This window comes from Prenolepis imparis, unplaced genomic scaffold (assembly GCF_030444845.1).
Source record: "Prenolepis imparis isolate NDT839.2.m4 unplaced genomic scaffold, iyPreImpa1.0 SCAF_8, whole genome shotgun sequence".
Classification (NCBI taxonomy): domain Eukaryota; kingdom Metazoa; phylum Arthropoda; class Insecta; order Hymenoptera; family Formicidae; genus Prenolepis; species Prenolepis imparis.
Window position 1 is genome coordinate 7,008,214 of NW_028141166.1, and position 21,322 is coordinate 7,029,535.

Here is a 21,322-nt window from a genome sequence, read left to right on the forward strand (position 1 = left end):
GCGAAAGCAAATATAACGGAAGAACGATAAAATGTAACAGATTTATTCTCGACTCTCGAAAATTATCTATACCACCATGGAAATTCTTTTTTTTTCGCGATTAATTAATCTGATTTAGACCAATACGATGATTCCTATAAACCCAATTTGTACCGAGGCGTGCACCAAAATGGCGACGTAGGTACCAGCAAGCTCCGAAACGCACGACCACCACTACGTAGGGGGCACTTGAGTACGCGGGGGAGTTAGATCGATTTGTTACGAGATCGCTGAGTGTCTTTTTGACAATCGTCAGGAGCTTGTGAAACGAGACGAAATCCACGATGGTGGGCGGTGGTGACTGTAAAGTCGCTACCGTGGAGGTAGAGGCAGCCGCCGCGGGCGACAACACGGCGACTCTTCCGGTCACCAGACCCCTGAATCCGCAAAACTCGCCTCCAAATGCACAGGACAACGCCGAGAAGAACAATGCCGCGAACAAAGAGATGGAGCTGAAGAACGTGCGATCGACGCCGGCGAAAAAGTAAGACGCACATTGTTGGGATAAAATGAATAAAACGATCTCTGAATTTAAGCATTTCTCCCATTTGCATTTTATGCATATATAATTGATAAAACAAGTATTCGCACCAGCGACCATTCGGTCTCTTTTGGGATAATTCTATACGGAAGAAAGAATATATTGCCGCAAAAAGTGCTTCTATAACAGAATATATCTTTTTCTAATAATATATTAAATAAAATATTTTTTGTAGCAACATGTTCTTCTCTTTCTTATACAAAATTATTTCAAGAAGACATGTATTATAGATTGAAATACTTCTTTTATTTACTGTAATTTTACGAATAATTTTACTGATACATAATTACGAATTCCGGACGTTTTTCTATGCAAGAATGAAATCTAGGTCAAGTATAAACATTATTTAGGCCGATAGTAACTTACACGTTAAGAGAGTATAATTATTTAACAACACGTTAATCACGTGTTTGCGAATTTACAGTCGTAGAACTGGCGTGACTTACGCGCAACGCTGATTCTAATCGACCAAAGCATAATAAAAGTTAATTAATTCGAGAGTAATTTAAATGAAAATTTTATTTTACGTTTTAAAATGTTTTAAATTGTAGCACAGCATCAATTAATTAAATCGATTAGATAAAGATTTACTTTTTCATCACATTATATAAATACCGAAGCTCTCTAACATTTATGAAGAAACTAATAATTTTTGTCGCTTTTAATTAGAGTTTAAAACACGATACTTACAATTTCCGAACTATTTCGCGTGCGGTAATACGCAATATTAATTTCCGGTTACTCGTGTTGCGTGTGTAACAGCACGAATATACTATAACTTTACGAATGAAGAAACATCGATGCGTCTGTCTACAACGAAAAACATTCGTATCCGAAGCGTGAAAGGCAGAATCGTACACAGTCACAACTCTACGAGACTAAATAAAATTGATTACTGAAATAAAAGACATGCAAATACCGACTGTAAAAATATGCAGAAGAGATTATTTGCATAATGTTCCGATTTACGATCCACGTAGAATAACATTGTATTAAATTTAAAAAAAATACACACAATAAGATATTAAATTTTAAAATGTCAAAACCGCGAAAGTAATTTTTCGCGCAGCGCATAATAACAAATTTCTACTTATAGCCTTCACGAATATTCGTACTAATTTGTATTAAATTAACATGCGTCGAAGGTTGGACCTCTGTCTCTGAATAGTTACAGACGGATAGAAAGCGTCGGTCACACATTACCGCCGTATTACTCCCAAAGAACATCCGGCCTGCGAGAAAATAGTAACAAGGGCTCGAAATGGAAACGAGATAGTCGAGTTTGGCTTGCATTTCTATTTACGACGTAAGTTCGTTAACCCGTGCACGGCTTGGATACGTGACGCTTATATCACGTTTATAAACGAGCGTGCATAATATATGTACACGCGCGACGAATAACAATTAATTGACCTTCGGTGAAATAAGATCGTTAAAAAAAAAAAAAAAATAGAACGAAAGGGAATCCGCGCGATTTCGATTTTTAAAAATTATTAAAAAATTATTTTTACAAACTACTATTTTAAATCCATATACAAAACTCCAAGGTGACGTAGATGACGGCTTCATGACTTGACACAAAAACTAGTAGAGAGTCCGCGGATAAATCGGACAGTTCGCGCGCTACTTTTCAATTGACTAAATATCGATTCGACGACAAGTGTAGCCATATGCCACATGTGCATCTCGCGACGAAGCAATAGGTATCTCGGATTACACAGCCGCAGTCGCAATTGCATTAACACGGTCTCGAACCAATGCCATCGGCAGTCTACGCGTTGCATCCGCCACAAAACACAGTGCCGCCACAAATCTCTCGCGCGCGGGTGTAATTCTACCTAAATTTAATTAACTCAGAAATTGAGATTTCCGACCGTGTTGTTGTAAGCGCAAAGCAATTCCAAAATTTATCCAAAGTCCGGTGATTAATCAAGGTTTTGCGAGAAATAGTGCCGTGTCGCAACAGCGGTTTCGCCCAAATTTCTAATTCAAAAGTGTCAAATGCCGGCTTGTACATATAGTATAACAAAGTATATTTAATTAACTATATAATTAATTAATATATAATTAAACTAATTTTTGCGAAAGATTAAAAAATTCATTAAACGATCACGATAACTAAGATTGTTCGAGATTGATTTTTTTTCGGTGTGAAAATAAGTCCACTGATCAAACAGTTCCTAACAATCAAGGAGAATCGATGCAAACCCGGTTATCGCCAATCATAAAATTACTGCTAGGTTTCTCTCGTTTGCCGTCACAGGCAAAGTAAAGAATGTAAATGACTGATCTAACTATCGAGGTTAAACGTACAAAGGTTACGTGTAAAATATGGAAATAAAATGTATTATACGTATTGAGGCGAATTACGTATTTAAATTGCTGGAATAATTTTTTTCAATGCATATAATCGATACCGTAATTCTGCAATATATGTATACGACATATAGTGATGTTCGATTTGACAGCGATTTAAACGAGGGTGACTTTTCAGCTCGATTCGAATGTACGCGGACAGTTTAATCCTCGAGTAAAGTTCCGGTTGAAAGGATTTGAGAAATGATGGAGTCTTGAAAACGGATGAGATGAGGTTAAGCCCATAAGAGGGCGAGGAAACAGGGAGGAGCACCGAAAGTAGGTACTTCGAGATATCGACCAGTCTGGACCGTTCCACGTCCGCGCTACTGTTACCATTTACTCGCACGCTCCTTGTTCGCGACTGGAAAGAGGCTGATTGTGCAAAATGCGTCGTTTCTTTCCCGTATAGGAAGAAAAAAATTGCGGCCACTTTGCCTCGATAGTTCTGCCGCTCTTTAGAGCAGCTGTCTGCTAACTTATTCTTGATAAAATCTATAGTCACCGAAAACTAAGAGATGTAAGGATAAAAAATCATATATATAATAATAATTTTGTTTATGTTGGGGAGGGGGCTTTTTGTATAATTTCAAACAGATAGAAATATCGTGACGTTGAAATTTCCTGAACTTTGTGGGAAGATCATTTCCTGAACTTCTGCCGTCTTATGGTTTGACTCGGTATCAAGAGTCCGCGTAATGAAACAAATAGATTGAGATACTGAGCAATACTCAACGCGAGAAACTCATCCATTGTCATTGAGACGTACCAGCCCAATTGTGGTGAACAATAGCCGTGAGGTCTGTCCGATCAATTCAATTAGGAACGGCTTAGTTAGACGGCTCCTCAGCTAATTAACATCAATTCGCGCAGTGTAATTAATACGTTCGCTCGTCTAATATAAATTCGCACATCGATAAGATAAATTAGCTAAATCGTATATAAGACGTATTAAGTCGTCGGATGTCTCTCTTCGATAAATTCTTTAATTAATTTTATAAAAGTGTCTACTTAATTTTCCTTCAACAAATTTACAATTTTAATTCAAAGCTTAGCTGCAAAAAATATTCAATGATAAAAATTGAAAAGATACGATAAACGACGATCTTCCTCGTTATATTCTATAAATAAAATCACCTGTCAATTAACTGAATCAGCTATAATTAACGCAATATCCTCGGTGATTCTTAGATATTATAAAATAAATTATAACACGAGAGAGTGAAACTTTAGACGCAACAGTTTTAAATATAAAATACACGACGATCCACGCTCTCTCGTGAAAAGACGGAAAATATCACCGCCTCTGCTCGAACGCGTATCCCGTTGTCCCACACATCCGGGGAGAAAAAAAATCCCTGACGCGAGTGTACGACAACACACAGACTCCGTACGGGACACAATAAAGTCTGCGCCCCAACCCCTGAAATGCCACGGTGACAAAGGGTGGTTAAGCCCTTCTCGACGTAGACATGTTAATGCATACATGTTGTCGCGCGGGCGTCGTTGCATCCCGCGAAGCGGAGCGGAGTACGATCCCTCCTGCGTGCGCGCGGCCTCGTTTTCCTGTGGAAGAGCCTCATTTCCCGCGCGATTGATTCTTGGTGAGATCGCGCGCGCCGGGTTTGCGACCGGCATTATATATAGACTATCGATTGCGTTGCCTAACCTTTAAGCGAGAAAAAGAGCGTAACGAGGATGAGACGCGCGGATAAGTACGTCCGAGATGTTCGAGCGGCAGTCATGCTCGTCGATTAAAAGCGAATGCACCAGGTCAATTGTTATTGAAGATCGACCCCATTGTCGCGTTCCGAGTAATCTTTCGTTCCAAGATCAAGCGGTGCACAACAACAATCCAAATTAATTGCCATATTAATTAATTCGTGAAACATTTTTCTAAAAAATATTTATGATTTTTTAAATATTAATTTAATTCTGGTATATTATATATATATATATAATCAGAATTAAATTAATATTTAATAAATCATTATATAAAATATATATATATAATATATATATAATATATTATATATATTTATATAATATATTTGGATTTATTTTTATTAATCAATAATTCAATTATATCAAGTGAATATTCAATTATATTGTGCGTGTTAATTTCTAAGAAAATGCATTACAACTCAGTGACGTGTAATTTTTTCTGAAATATTAATCGCTAATGGAAACCTAATAAAATAAATGCGTGATATTTAATTGCTCGAGTATTTATATTTTCATTAATGATCTTTGATTGTATAAACTATCTTTAATTAATAATAAAAGTTAAATTTATAATAGGTGTGTTATGTGTAAACTAAATAGAATATCGAGGACACACAGTTATATTCGGTGATAACAATGAAAATTCGATGAGTCGACTTGAAATCATCGTACTTGAAAAGTAAAAACAGAAATAGCACGCTCGTGTGAATCGACTTGCGCAATCACGGGCGCAACAGTCGACGCTAGTTATTAATCGAAGTAGGACACGGTACAGATGACATGTAAAACGTTTAATGTTATAATAGGCAATTAATAAATTGAATATATATTGAATATATATAGTAACACATTAATTTAAAAAAAACAGTGCAAGATATACAAAACTAGAAGTTTTCGCGCAAAGAAAGTAAAACATTCATTAAAGTAAGTAATTAAAAGTTACATTTCGTCGCGTGCAAATTTGTTTTGCAACCATCATCATGGAAGTCGAAGTAGTACCATTCATTGATAGTAATACAAGCAAAAATAATATACCACGACGAAGTAGCAGAGTGCAAATTGTTCAAAAAAAAGGGTGAGATTATTATTTAGATACAACGAACACAACGAAATAATTCAACGAGATTATTATCAATTAAGAAAGAGATAATATCAATTAATGTAACTGATTTTTAATGTATCACACACAGCCTGAATCACGTGTCACATTTTGACGTTTGTCATATTATTACGAAATGATAGCCATCATTTTATTCTAAGTGCAACAAAAGTTTACAAAGCAAACTTTTCATTTCAGAACGTCGCTCTTTATCATCATGAGCTTCATCTACGCGAAACTGCTCGTAGTCGTGTGCATCACTTATGTGATAAGCGAAGTGGTGACACACAAACTACCGCTCTACTATTACGAGGGATTCTTCACGTATCTATACGGCATGAGTATCCTGTTCCTATTGTACGTCTTCTGCTTCCTCTTACAAGAGAGCGCTTGCTGTGCAAGAGGAAGTGATACACCGCCACCGCCACCAAGGCCACCTAAAACTGGCTGGACCTCTAAGGAAGCTAAGGACAAGAATAGGAAAAAGGACAAGAAAGAGAAGGACCAAAAGCAGCCGAAGAGCAAAAAGGAAACACAGGTTTTTCTAAAAAAAAAAAAAAAAAATATTAGCTATTCTAAAAATATTAGCAACAAGTCAGCCAAGTCATATTCAGTTAACACAATTTCAATTAATGATTAATATTAGAGATTTCATTTATTTAAAATGTATCCTTTAATAGCTGATTTATTATGCATTATTTATTTAACAAGTTTTTTATAGTCTTCTAAAATTTTTAAAAATAATTTATCATTTCTTGTGCGATGAAATTTACAGAAAAAAAAATTGTAAAATTATTTATAGCAGTTTATTTAAGGCAACTGAAATTAATTTAAAGTATTCACAGAATCGCGACTCACCGCAACAGGTTAATTTTGTTTCTCGAGCAAGTTTCACGGCTATGTTTCAATGGCATGTTACCCATGAAATGTATTTTAAAATTAGCGCGTGTAACACTTAAGTAATGCGGATACTCTCGACGCTGACGTAATCAGGTCAACCATTGCTATTAATCGTATTTTATGCCTATAATATTTCGAACGCAAAGGCATAAATTTCTCTTTATAAACAAATAAAATAAATCAGCTTAATATAATCAATTTTAAAAATAATTTTTAAACTTAATTATTTTCACGCAATACATCATATTTCTGTAAGCATTTCGAGCATATTTCTCTGCCAATGTAAAATCAATTTCGAGTCTAAAATCAGATTTTTGAAATTAAGTATATCTTAATATATATATCGTTTTTATAGGATGCAACTGATGTTGAAGCTGGCGTAGCCACGCGAGTCTTGCGAAAACGAAAAACTACACAAAACGATCATAGCCATGGAAGTTTCTTCCTAAGAATCGGCGCAATAGGTAAGTCTGAAATTTTTGATAATACTGAAAAATTATTCCTAAAAGATGCGAATAATATCGACGAAATAATTAAACTAATTACGTTTTACGTAATTTGTCAGCTTTCGGACTGGGTACTATGGTATACAACGGTTTGGAATTTGGCGCATTCTTTGAAGTGCCACCCACATCACCCTGTTATCAGATATTACAAGGCATTAATCCGGTGTTGCAAATGATCTTCACGTTTATGCAAATGTACTTCATCTTCATGAATTCCCGAGTACGTATTGCAATTCGAAATAAATAACGAATGAATAGAGATAAATAAAAGAAATAAAAAAAAGGAGACTGTATCTCATATACGATATTCTATCTCTCTTCACAGTTAAACATTCATCGTTTCAAAGTCATCGCTCGCTTCGGTCTGATGCACGTGGTCGCGACGAATCTCTGCGTATGGATACGCACGCTGGTTCTGGAGAGTCTCAAGGAGATCACTCAGTATCATAAAAAACTAGGCCAGGTTCAGGCGGGGATTCTTGGTAAGCGATCTATTTGCAGATTCGCGTCGCCGTCGCTTTGACGATTCAAAGCACTTCTCGGCGATAACGCGTCGACATGTCAATAACGCGCCGACACTTGCAGAGAGCATCAAGCAGCATTCGATGCGAAACGCCGGAACGATATTGGGTACCGAGCCGCGTGACATGGCGCAATTACGAGAGGCCCCTCTCATGACCTCCACGAGGTCGACGACCATCGCGCCGACCATCACGACCAGCGCGACCGTGGCCGCTCTGGGCCGCGTGATGACGACAACAGCAAGATCTGTCGCGGACGCGTTTTCCTCACCGAGCAGCTCATCCACGAACACTTGGACGAGTCCGTCCACGACGACACCGTCAACCACCACCTCGATATTGCCTAATCTGACCACCAGCGCGGCCACGACCCTGTCGACTATCCTGACCACGTTCACACCGTCAACCACCAGCACTTCTACCACCACTACTACCACAACGACTACTGAAAGAATCACCACTATTCCGACTACGACGAGCACCACCAGCACCACTACACCGGCTCTTACCCCCTTCTGGACGTATTTGGGAGAGTTCGGGATGACCCCGCCGCAAAGCGATATTACAGAAAATCAGGTTCGAATTATTTCAGTTTCAAAATATCTCTGAATATCGTTGATGCGACAATTGACAACTCGCCCGCCTCTTTTTCTAGGTACCGCAGATCTTCGACGTAAGCAACTTGACGAACAACAGCGAATACTGGACCCCGAATTTAGGTATCTACGCGGAGGCTCTGACAGAAGACGGATCAGTTTCCAACTCGTGCGGACGCGTGAATATCATGGGAAGCATCGTCCAGGACGCGGCGCCGTATTTATTCCCGTTCATAATCGAATACAGTTTGATCGGAGCGGCGGTGATTTACGTCATGTGGAAGCATATCGGCCGACATCCGCGTTGGCCTCATCAGACCGAAGCGGATCTCGAACGTCGCCTGGAGGCTATGCTCTCTCGAAGAGCCGTCGCTCTTGCTCATGCAGGTAGTGTCGCATTTCCTTTATCATGTTTTCACTAATTTAATTTTAAATAGAATCACACGTAGAAAAAATTCTTCTATTTCCGGATCGCGTAAATATATAAATTTATCTTTTATTTATTTAAGACTCGAGTTGTAACGAAAAATATTAATAGGTCACACCAGAGTCGATTGCGTGGGAGCGAGCAAAGGTCTCTTCTTCGGCTTGCTTCTTCTGGTTGGTTCCCTGATATGCCTGATACTCTTCTTCGTGCTGATTCATCATCCGGAGCTCGGTTTGCTCGCGATTTATCTCGCCGACGTATCTCACTGCGTGTTAATGGCGTTATCCATCATCGCCATAATCATCGGCTTCATCCGCGTGCAAAGTCTCAAGTTCAAAGCCGAGGAGCAGAGCGATCTCAACGATATCCTTCTGCGCGTCTCCGCCTTCGGTCTCTTCATCTACGCCGTCTTCAGCGTAATTGCCGGCTCTCTGGCGGCCTTTACGCATGAACCGAATCTCCTGGTGATGGTGACTGGATTGCTCGCGGTCGCTCAGGTGGTCCTCCAGATGCTGTTTATCGCCGATGTGTCGCGCAGGCGAGTTCACTTGCCGGAGCATGATCGCAGCAAGCCCGGCAGGCAGGTTGTCACTTTCCTGCTGATCTGCAACGTGACTATGTGGGTGATCTACACCTTCGAGGCCCAGAAGGTCATCGCCAACCCGGTGCAGCTCGATTTCTACGGGTTCCTGGCCTGGGCTATCGTGCAAAGGGTCACTCTGCCACTGTGCATCTTTCACAGATTCCACAGCGCTGTCACGCTCGCCGAGATCTGGAAGACCAGCTACAAGGCGCGTCTGGAGTAGACGAGCGAGGAATCTCCTCATGGTCAATCGTCCGGAGTGATCGTCAGTTGGAACAAGAGGGCGAGCGCAAGCTGGTCAGGATGCTCGACGACCTCGATCACGTACATCGATTTCGGGTCTCGAAGGAAGGCAAAAGCTTGAAAAGATAGAGAAGAGAAGATTGGTTGAGGAAGTCGGCGGACGGAAAAACTGGAAAATGATGGATCAGCCGGAATAATCAAACATATTGCGTGTCTAACACGCTCGTTGCACGAAGAAACCTTCAGATGATATCCAAGTCGTTGATAATTGTTGAAAATTCCATGAATTCAAGTTGGAGATTTATCTCGTTGAAAAAGTCTTTATGGACAAAGATAGAAAGAAAAAGAGAGAGAAAGAGAGAGAAAGAGAGAGACATCTGAAGAGACACTTCGAGAGTGATACGATCAAGGTCGACCTGACATCCTCGAAGAGGAGCTTTCGTGTAAAGTGGAGCCAGATATGATCGTGTCGAACCGTAAACTGTTTCTTTATCTCCTGTTTTGTGTACAAGTTGTATTTCTTTCTTTTATTTTTACGTTGTCTTAGCATTGGTCAGTAGGAGACGACGAGGAGAGGACGGATCTGGACGATCGACGATCCTGTCTAGACAGGATTTCGCCGATTTCGGCGTAAAAAAAAAACGAAGCACAAAACAACAAGGATATTAGCGTTTCACGAAATACGATTGCATTTCCCTTTCACCGCGCGTTTCTCACCTTACACGATCTCTATACTGCCACCAAATTTTCTACTTTTATATGTATAACATTATATGTATTCCAGTATGTGTATCTTCGCCCCATTGCGCATCAACACTGTGTAGACAACAATTCAGTTCACACTCGCAAGAATTTAGATTGTTCCGATAATTTTTTTAATTGTATTTATTACGAATATATCGGATCGCTGTGATATATGCTTTTGTGCAAAACTTAAGTCGACGAATCTCTTTCTATTCTCGTATGTGTTATAACGCGATATTAACTAAATATTTCATATTTTTATAAATCTCGATATTTAGCGGACGAAATTAGCCTTTAAGTTTTTAAGTTTTACTTAGTATTTGATTAACGTTCTCTGATATTTATCTTACAAGACGTTAATTGATTCAAGATTATATAAGATTCGTCGTAATTAAATCGATCAGCTGACTATCGAAAAGAACAATTTTCGTGTTTTTCATACCTATATTTTATCGAAATAATTTCACGATCATAAAAAAAAATAGCAAACGGAGAACTTGATCTATTCGATGCACCACGAAATGTCATCCACGATGTGATTGCATCCTTCGCGGTCGAAGTCCAGCTGAAGAAAGATCTCGAGAGATTTTACGTATAGAACAGGGTAATTTTCGCAGAGCTGTGTTTGCTTAAAAAAAAAAATTAAGCGACGATTTTTAGTCTCGCGGCAGATCCCTTTGTTCTCTCGAGCCACTTCAACCCCGAAACGCGAGTGCTTCCTCACGTTCACGAGCGCGCAATTTAAACGAGATCCGTCCCTTCAAAAGAGACACGCATTCGGAAGAATCTTTATCATCATTGTTTCTCGTCGCGTGCTACAGAGTACAAAATTGTTTCTGAAACTTTTCGAATCCCTTTATCGACATACTTTTTCAACAATCGCGCTCTTCGAATGAACGCGCGAACAACGACATCGCTGTATCTTCGTCGTATCTTCATCGCGAGCAGTTGGTACGAAGAATACGCACATTAAAAAAAATATTGGAACAGAGAGAGTCAATGAAGAAGAGAAGACGACCGCGTGTTCGAAGCCAAGAGCGATTGTACATAGCGGATATTTCGTTTCGGGCTCGCCGAGTATTCAATATGGCATTTACTCGAGGAGTTTCCGCGAACGTAAAACGGAAGTTACGCGCTATGATGCAGATTTATGTGACTAAGGCGTACGTAGTTATGAAAGGGGAGTCTTAAGAATGTGACTTCGCGACAAAAAGGCTTATTTACAGCGGAAAGCGATTCGTACGTGTTTGTTCTTTCAATTTATTTTCTGCCATATACATATACATATATACGCGAGATGTTCGCGAACGTCAAGGCTTTCCGTTGCGAATGGCTTAATTCTTTGAGGGGCGATGGTGCAGCTTGTGTATGTACTTCACGCGAATATGTATAAGTCACAAGTGTAATGTATTAGGTGCCACGATTCTTTTGTGCGTTTCTATGTTGGTGCGATGTGGTTTAATTTGTGAACTACAGTGCCTAAGTTTCGCTCTCTTAGTATACTAGCTTCTCTCTCTTTCGGAGGTCCTGCACAAAATACGCTTTCTCGGCCCCTGAAAGAGTTAAGGAAGGGAATATATGAAGGTAGAAAAAGAAAAAAAAAAAAATACAAGGAATAATTCGATATATACGCGAATAGAGGAGCTCGCACACGACTTCACGAAATATAAGAGGTAATCATTACGATCATTATTGATTAGTATTTAAGCCTATATCTCGAAGAGATATCGATCCTTCGCATTTACTTCGCTATTGATATGTAGATCGTTGAGAAGAAAACGTTTGTCGTATATAGAGACTATACTTTGTGAGTTCATCTACGAACCTTGTGAAAATGCTCCCTTCTCCTAAAAAGAAGACTTACATTTTTTAAGTTTTATTCAATAGAATTTATTAAAACACGTAAATTTTATTGAATAAAATTTTTCCGCAAAAAAAAAAAAAAGAAAACAATAATATATACAAGATATACCCGGAATCCTGACAGAAGATATAACTATACACCAGTCGACGTATTTAGCTTTCGAGTCTAAATATTTTACTTATTAGGAATAATATAAATAATAAGTATAACGCGCGCGCGTGCGCTAAATGAGAGGAATGTTGTTGCATCGGAAGCTTACTAAAAAAGCAGCCGTTAACGATCGATTATACATAATTATAATCCAAGAATAACATTATTAAAAAATAAACATGATATAAATATATATATAAATATATATATAAAATGAAAACACACTTGTATTAATTTGATGCGCGCAAATGTGTAGATGGAGTGTTGCGCGATATGTAAATAACAATAATCATTCTTCGTCATAGTAAATAATTATCCAGCAAAGTGTCTGTGAAACGATTAACTTTATTGTCCAAACAGTGATGCAGATATTTGCGCACAGATAGATTTCTAATTTCTCATGCGATTATTATTTTATGCTACAAGATATATGATTTTTTTAGATATATATTTGTGACATAAAGTATATGTAAATATATATATTTATTTACATAATATATATAAACTTCAATAAATCAAAGCAGCATCTCTAACGCATTTTACATTCATTGTGGATTTAATCAATGAAAAGTACATAATTAAATTAGCTTATACACGTGAGAGAATCTATAATATTAATAATAAGTAAATATTATTTTAAAGATCAAAATCGTTAATTGCGAAAGTATAAAATATCTCATCACGAAACTGCAAGAAAAAAATAATTTTTCTTGCAGAAATCTTTTCACCGACACTCTGCACCATTGCAAGTTTGATCACGATCATCTAATAGAAGGGATAAAATCACGACAACATAGCGAAAGAGATCATTATGAGAATTAAATTAATGAACAAGGCACTGCCACACCGGACCAACAAAGCCGAAACGAATAATTGAAGGGATTCGGGGAGGGAAAGAAGGACAACATACACCGAGAAAGAGAACCAATAATCCTTTATCATAATTTCCCGTAAAAAAATGGTATAAAGAAGAGAAATATATGAAGCCGAGGCCCTTCCACGTTTAACGAATGCGTAGCCCTCAATATACGTGTGCGTGATAAGAGAATGAGATAAGAGAGAAAACGAAAAACGCGGGAGAGAGAGAAAGGTAATAGAAGGAAAAAGAATGATACAATGCGAACTGTTTTTCTTCGGCAAACAACGTCTTTGTATACTCTATACCCGTGTTGTAAGGAGAAATCATGATTCTTGTATATGTACATCAATATCTCGATAGTAGCCGTAAGCCTAACTAATGAGTCGCGGATTTGCGATAAGGTCACAGAATCGAACACGAGAACTGAGATTCAATTGCAAATGATTGCATTGATATTTGTTTATTTTTTTTTGTTTTAATTTGGGATAGAATTATTTATACAAGTTATCGCGCAAATGCTATTTTTCATTTATCATTTATTGTTGTATATTTATATATTTATTATAAGTTTTCATTTACGTAAATAGTATTTATTATATGTACATATATAATTGGCTGATATTCTATTTGTTTAATAAATGGTTTATTTAATAATGATATACATATAAATTCAGATGTTTAAGTATTTTTTTCATATTAATAACGACTTATTTAAGATCGCGTTTCGCATTTACTAAGACGACACACGGCACGTAATTTTATTTCATATAGACTTAAGTCACGAATCTGCAAGAAATATATAAATGAAAAAAGAAAAAAAGACAGCAAGAATTTGCATATGTATGCGCGCCGGAAGCAAATCCGCGACACATTATTATTTAACATAATGTAGTGAGTTTTCGATGTCTTCGAGTATAATTACAGTTTGTACACGTATACACACAGTTATACGCAACATACATACATACATATACATATGCGCGCGCACAAATGACATCACTCACGGATTTACCAGAGTTACACTAGTATCGAAGGAGGAAGCGAGGACAATGGCAGGCATAGAACGGAAGAAGTTAACGTTTCGTCAGAGCAAGCGATAATGGCAGGCAGGACACAAAAAAAAAAAATAAAAGTATAAATTACATGTTGTGGTATAAGCAGTTCTTCGAATGTCGAGTAGCGACGAAATACGTCTGTAAATTTTCGTATAAATTCGCTCATTCATCGATTCCTATTTTCATTGTATATCGTTAACAAAACCAATTTCATTGTAACCCGAGTTGCATCGGCACGTCATTGCCACATCATTTGTAACGATACATGATTATATTGGTTAATAAAAGTTATCTAGACGTATAATGTGTTTCTTCCGCCTCATTAAAATTATTAATCCTTATTTCCGTTTGTTTCTTTATTTAAATTTATTATAGTTTCAATCACGAAAAAAAACGCTTTATAAGAATTATTAAATTTTTTTATAGATAAAAATCCGTTTTGCATAGACATATTTTTATTGTTTCTATGTTCAAGCTTATAATTAGATATTATTAGATATATAAGTACGCAGAGGTATATGTATAGCAGAAATCTGATTAAAGCGTTAAATTGCTAATTAAATTTTAAAATAATATGTTATAAAAATTAAAATAGTAATATGTTGTAAATAATATGTTATCATACTTTATCCTCGATTAATATTTTTTGACAGAAATCAGCTGATAACTGTCAAAAATATTAATCAAGTTTAAAGTATTATAACATATTATTCATATTATTATTTTAATTTCTGACATTATTATTTTAAAATTTAATTAGCAAATTAATGCTTTTTGCTCATTTTTCTCACAGCATATGTCATTGTTGCTTTCCACAATTACTGAGGGTTTAATATCTTAATTGCAAGCTAATAGAAGTTCTTGATCATCAGTCAAATTTAAGATCCCATCTTATCGCATTGCGTGCGCGTGCGTATAAAGGAAGGACATATAGAATTTTTGCTATTTATATTCTTATTTTACTTATTAAAATAACGAGAGAGAGAGCGAGAGAAAGAATTGATAATTATTCAATCAGATGCGATGATAAAGATGTATTTTAAAATATTTAACTTTTCGGCACACATTCAGATTTCAACTTTCTTTTTCATTTACTCAAAAATGTATATTATACATTTTTGAATATGAGATTCGCGAATCAGGTGTGGTTATTATTGAAATCAGATATGATTACTATTGGAGTTTATATATAAAGAAGTTATAAATCTTCAAACATAACTTAATCTAATGTTACTTATCGTCGCTGTAATTATTTAAAAAAAGAAACGACTCCTCGATAATGCATTTATGAATTAAACAATCTTATGATTGAAACACGCCAAGTCACATCAAAATATTGCGTAATGCGCCCATTATAAAAATACATTATTTAGAATTTGCAAAGACTCATAGAATTGTTTAAAGTGTCGTAAAAATCCGCAAGAATATTAGGATCTGCTAAAAAGCGATCCCGTAGAATGTTAACACAATATACATGTTATTAAATATTTTAATTGCAATAAAACATCCGTGAAATATATTTATAGCTCATAATATTTTAATTTAATTTTGCTTTAATTAAACACTAGGTACAATCGATTAATATGAATGAATGGATTACAAAAAATTAGAATAAATTATTATAATTATATAGTTATTTACACAATTTATAATTATACATACTATTAATAGTCATTCATCTGTTCTTTAAATTAATTCTTAAAATAAGTTAAATTAAATATATTATAAAATATATTTCTTAATTTATATAAAAATATTTCTTAATTTATATAAAAATATTTCTTAATTTATATATTATAAAATGTTAATATGTATTATAATATGTATTATAAAATGATTTTTGTCTTCTTTTCCTTTTTTAAATCGAAATTTGTCTCCTAATTTGCTGTAATCCATCCAATTTTGAGGTAACGGAACTAACTACAATCTACAATCTACAATCTACAATCTAAATCTACATCTCCATAATCTAATTTTTACGAAACCGTTACCTCGTAATAAAATAAGTTCACTCACCAATCGATGCAACAGCAAAGTTGACTGCAACAGCAAAGTTGACTGCAACAGCAAAGTTGACGAAGCTACGTTGATCTGTAACAAACAGAATATAAATTATAGTAGCGCAAAATAATTAATATTTCTAAAAATTATTATTGTACTCATTGAATTTTATATTCAAAGCGTACAATAATCAACAAATATATAATTAAATAACTTTCAAAATTTTATAAAGACTATTTTTGTTTAATATAAAAACTTTTATAGGTATTTTTATTTTTATATACCAAAAATATTTTTTTCTAATTCTCTCTTGTTTAAATCACTCGAATTTAAGAATCAAATTAATGTATAGCTGATTTGTAATAAGCATTATACAAAATAATAAATATTTACCCCAAGGTTGCCCAGCCGGCGCCCGATGCCTCCTAGGCCTGCTCCTCCTCTCAGATTGGTCAGAACTGTCCAATGTCAAAGTTTTTTTTTTTTACACGCGCGATTTTAAACTTTAAACGACACTCCCGCACTAAAACGCCCGATACTTTGAACGACGCTCCCGCACCAAAACGCGCGATACTTTGGGCGACACTTCCGCATTAAACACGCGAGATTTTGCAAGCCATTCGACTATGTCTTACAATCAGATGCTTCCATATGGCCTAGAGTCGTCTATGCGACGGGGCCATAATCGATAAAGAAGAAGAAGCTTTTCTCTTCTTTAATGAATTAAAATTAAGAAATATTTTGATATTAAGGAAATTAATATTTTATAAAAGAAAGTTCGTACGTTTTTTGTTATTATGTCAGCAAAACTTAAGCAATCGTCTATCATTAATCCGCGACTTGCAATTAACGCGGTTTGTCGTACTTATTTCATCATATTATTTTATCATACGCGATAATGTAACCGGTCAATTTCAAAAGTAAGAAATAATAAACTAAAGTAAGACGTACAATTTGTATTAAAAATTCTAAGATATTATTGTTGAGTAAATTTGACATTATTGTTATGTAAATTTTCTATCAACTTTCTTATCATTATTCATTTTGCTTATTTTTTAACCATAGAGATAAAATATTTGCAAAATATCTCTTTTTAAACTCATGTGTTACTTTAATACTTTGTTTAACTAGTGTAAAGTTAACAATCAATATGAATGAATGGATTACAATATATTAGTATAAAATTACATTAAAGTACATTGTAACAATAAGTAATTATAATTATATAATCATTTACAAAACAATTTGTAATTACACATTTATAATCACAATTAATTATTAGTGTGTTCTTTATAAAACGAATTAAGTTAAATTTACTATGTATAAAATGTTCTTTATGTTTTTTTAAATTGAAATATTTATCTTAATATCTTGTAATTTATAATCCATTCATTTTGAGGTAACGAAACTATCTACTATCTACTATCTACAGTCTACAATTTACACAATCTACATTTTCACACTTTAAAACCGTTACCTCGTAAATAATAATTTACCACTCACTACTTGATGCGCAACAGCAAAGTTGACTGCAAGCTACGTTGATCTGTAACATAAAAATAGAATAAAAATTGTTGCGGCGCTAAGATAATTAATTTTTTAAACAATTATTATTGTTAGATTTTATTTTCCATACATATGATAATAAAAAATATAATTAATTATTATAATTAATTAATTATATTTTTATAAAAATATAAATATAATTAATACAAATATAATTAATCAATAATTTTACAAATTTAAATTTAATTCAATACTAATAAATTTTTATTTAATTTTTGATTTGCAATTAATAAATAAATAATAAACACTCACTCTATGGTTGCTCTGTCGACGCCCGATGCCTTTCTCAGACCTCCTCCTCCTCTCAGTTTATCGGTGTCGTCGACTACGTTGATCTGTAACACATAAATAAAATAAAAATTATAGTAGAGCCGACAAGATAATTAATTTTTCAAACGATTATATTGTATTAGATTTTATTTTCCATGCGTACAATAACAAGAAAATAATTAAATAATTTTATAAATTTTGATTTAATTTAAGTAATAAATATTTAATATAAGTAATAAATTTTAAATTAATGGGGCAACTATAATAAATAAATAATAAATACTCACTCTAGGGCCGCTTTGCCGGCGATGTCTTTCCCAGATCTCCTTCTCTCTCAGTTTGTCAATTACGTTGATCTGTAACATACAAATCAAATCTAAATTATAGCAGCGCTTAATTAGGTAATATTTCAGAAAATTATTATATGCATTGAATATAAAATTCGTTATTATAATACGTAAAATATCTTAAAAAACATTCTTATTAAACAATGCAGTTTAGAAGAAATGTTTTATTTTGCATACCTCATAGTTGTCCCGATGTCGCCCGATGCCTCCCCGGGCCCCTCCTCCTCTCTTGGTCCTTCGTAGCACTCACGAAACTCGCAAAAACACGAATAATTACTAATTACGATCGCCCGACACTTTACACGGCACTCCCGACACGACGAGTGAATCGCACTGTGTATCGCAATGCTACCTGTAACAAATAAAATACATACATATATTAGAATAATCTTATTATTTCGCATTATAATATACACAATATAAATATGTAAGCTAGAATTAACGATATATCCACGGATCGCAACACATTCGCGCGCGCGACAACAGATTAAGTTGGGTTATGTTGGCAAGAGATTTTGCATTCAATTTTTCGCGAAATATGCGTTTCGAACAATTACGACTACATATTATCGTTGAAATTATGATATGCGATTGATAAATATTACAATACAAAGGTTAGAAATCGTTTCTAACGATTATGCTTACTAATTAATCACAGCGGGACGCAGCTCCAACTGCCTGATACTCGCGGCGTTTCGGTAATGGCCGAGGCTACAAACATCGGCAACTTCACTCTAATAGCGCGCGCGCGATACTACATACATGACTTAATAATAATTAATTAAAACTCGAAGGAGATTCGTTCGAAAAGATATAGCTTTAGAAAAAAAAATATGAATCGAGAATAAGGTATTATAACATATTATTTACAACATATTACTATTTTATAACTTTTACCATATTATTATTTTAAAATTTAATTAGCAAATTATAACATACACAATATAAATGTAAATATGTAAGCTATATTTAATTAGCAAATTTTCGCTTTATTAATATTTTTTGATAGAAATCAGCTGATTAAAGCGTTAATTTGCTAATTAATTTTTAAAATAATATGTTATAAAAATTAAAATAATATAATATATTTTAAATAATATGTTATAATACTTTAAACTCGATTAATATTTTTGACAGTTATCAGCTGATTTCTGTCAAAAAATATTAATCGAAAATAAGGTATTATAACATATTATTTACAACATATTACTATTTAAATTTTTTATAACATTTATATTTAAAAATTTAATTAGTAAAGTAATGCTTTAATCAACTGATTTCTGTAAAAAAATATTAATCAAGTTTAAATAAACTTTATATTATTTTTTTTTTAAAATATCATTTTTTTAATACAAAACCAAAGAATGGCGCGCGCGTAACGCGCGTTTGTGTTGTCTAGTGATATATAAAGTGTGTGTTATTTTTTATTGTTTTTGACTCGCATTTATAATTTTATGTTAATGATTAAGTGATTGCGCGACGAAAAGGCTAACCCCGTAGTGAGAAATTGTTGACTCGTACTACTTAATCTATCTACATTCTTACTTTGCGCATAATAAAATTATGATATATAAAGTGCGTGTTATTTTTTATTGTTTTTGATTCGTATTAATTATTTTATATTAACAGCTGAGTGATTGCGCGATGAAAAAGCTAAACGTAGTGCTACATTGTTGACTCGTACTACTTAATCTATCTATATTCTTATTTTGCGCATAATAAAATTAGGATATATAAAGTGCATATAATTTTTTATTCTTTTTGATTCGTATTAATTATTTTATATTAACAGCTGAGTGATTGCGCGATGAAAAAGCTAAACGTAGTGCTACATTGTTGACTCGTACTACTTAATCTATCTATATTCTTATTTTGCGCATAATAAAATTATGATATATAAAGTGCATATAATTTTTTATTGTTTTTGATTCGTATTAATTATTTTATATTAACAGCTGAGTGATTGCGCGACGAAAAGGCTAAACGTAGTGCTACATTGTTGACTCGTACTACTTAATCTATCTATATTCTTACTTTGCGCATAATAAAATTACGATATATAAAGTGCGTGTTATTTTTTATTGTTTTTGACTCGTATTAATTATTTTATATTAACAGCTGAGTGATTGCGCGATGAAAAAGCTAAACGTAGTGCTACATTGTTGACTCGTACTACTTAATCTATCTACATTCTTACTTTGCGCATAATAAAATTACGATATATAAAGTGCGTGTTATTTTTTATTGTTTTTGACTCGCATTTATGATTTTATGTTAATGATGAAATAATTGCGCGACGAAAAGGCTAAACGTAGTGCGAAATTGTTGACTCGTACTACTTAATCTATCTATATTCTTACTTTATGAATAATAAAATTATAATATATGAATTGCGTGTTATTTTTTATTATTTTTGACTCGTATTTATTATTTTATGCTCATGGCAGAGTAATAATAAAGATTAAAGATTTAAAGATTTTATTTAATTTTATTTTAAACAACTGTCAAATCTGTTATATTATCAGGCTACTAACAATAAGCCAAACTCCGCGCGGATTAATTAATGGGGCGATTATTACCGAACATCCTGTACATATATTTAATTTAATTTAATAAATTTTTAATTACAGACTATATATAAGAGCAGAGAAAGATAATTTTTTAGATAATTTTTATTTGTTTTTTTTAATTTGCAAGTTTTTTAAATGGCCGATTCACGAATGCTATAATTTTTTTGTTGAGTTCATTTTTTATAATTACGTAAGTCAAAGTATGTATATTCGGTGTGCTTAAAATTCAGATCAGCAGCCAGTAAACGACATTCATGTAACAGATAAATGTATCTACTGCAGATATAAGTTTTCAAATATATCATTTTTTTCATACAATAATTTACATGTAAAATTTCAACTTTAAAAGATATTTGATTCA

General features: G+C 34.2%; 1 protein-coding gene and 1 long non-coding RNA gene across 7 annotated transcripts in view; one reads left to right on the top strand and one right to left on the bottom strand.

The window, feature by feature from the left end:
• Positions 1-14,284, top strand: part of Otopla (proton channel otopetrin-like a) — a 29,775-nt gene extending 15,491 nt beyond the window's left edge. For 4 of the 6 annotated variants that reach the window (XM_083043438.1, XM_083043435.1, XM_083043437.1 and 1 more), the window contains exons 4-10: positions 5,958-6,297; positions 7,015-7,123; positions 7,225-7,385; positions 7,491-7,647; positions 7,751-8,262; positions 8,342-8,669; positions 8,821-14,284. In XM_083043438.1, coding sequence (XP_082899564.1) covers positions 5,958-6,297; positions 7,015-7,123; positions 7,225-7,385; positions 7,491-7,647; positions 7,751-8,262; positions 8,342-8,669; positions 8,821-9,515 — 2,302 coding nt within the window. In that variant the 3' untranslated portion in view covers positions 9,516-14,284. Of the gene's footprint in view, positions 1-295; positions 524-5,258; positions 5,736-5,957; positions 6,298-7,014; positions 7,124-7,224; positions 7,386-7,490; positions 7,648-7,750; positions 8,263-8,341; positions 8,670-8,820 lie in introns of those variants that run through there. The other 2 variants (XM_083043439.1, XM_083043440.1) reach the window with 2 other exon arrangements.
• A 3,215-nt stretch (positions 14,285-17,499) lies between these two features.
• LOC145939307 (uncharacterized) lies at positions 17,500-20,977 on the bottom strand. Its single transcript, XR_014425804.1, has 5 exons — positions 20,971-20,977; positions 18,569-18,636; positions 18,332-18,400; positions 18,027-18,109; positions 17,500-17,754 (listed from the first exon to the last, which is right to left on the bottom strand). It is a non-coding gene; the product is annotated as an uncharacterized LOC145939307 (long non-coding RNA).
• Positions 20,978-21,322: the final 345 nt, after the last annotated feature.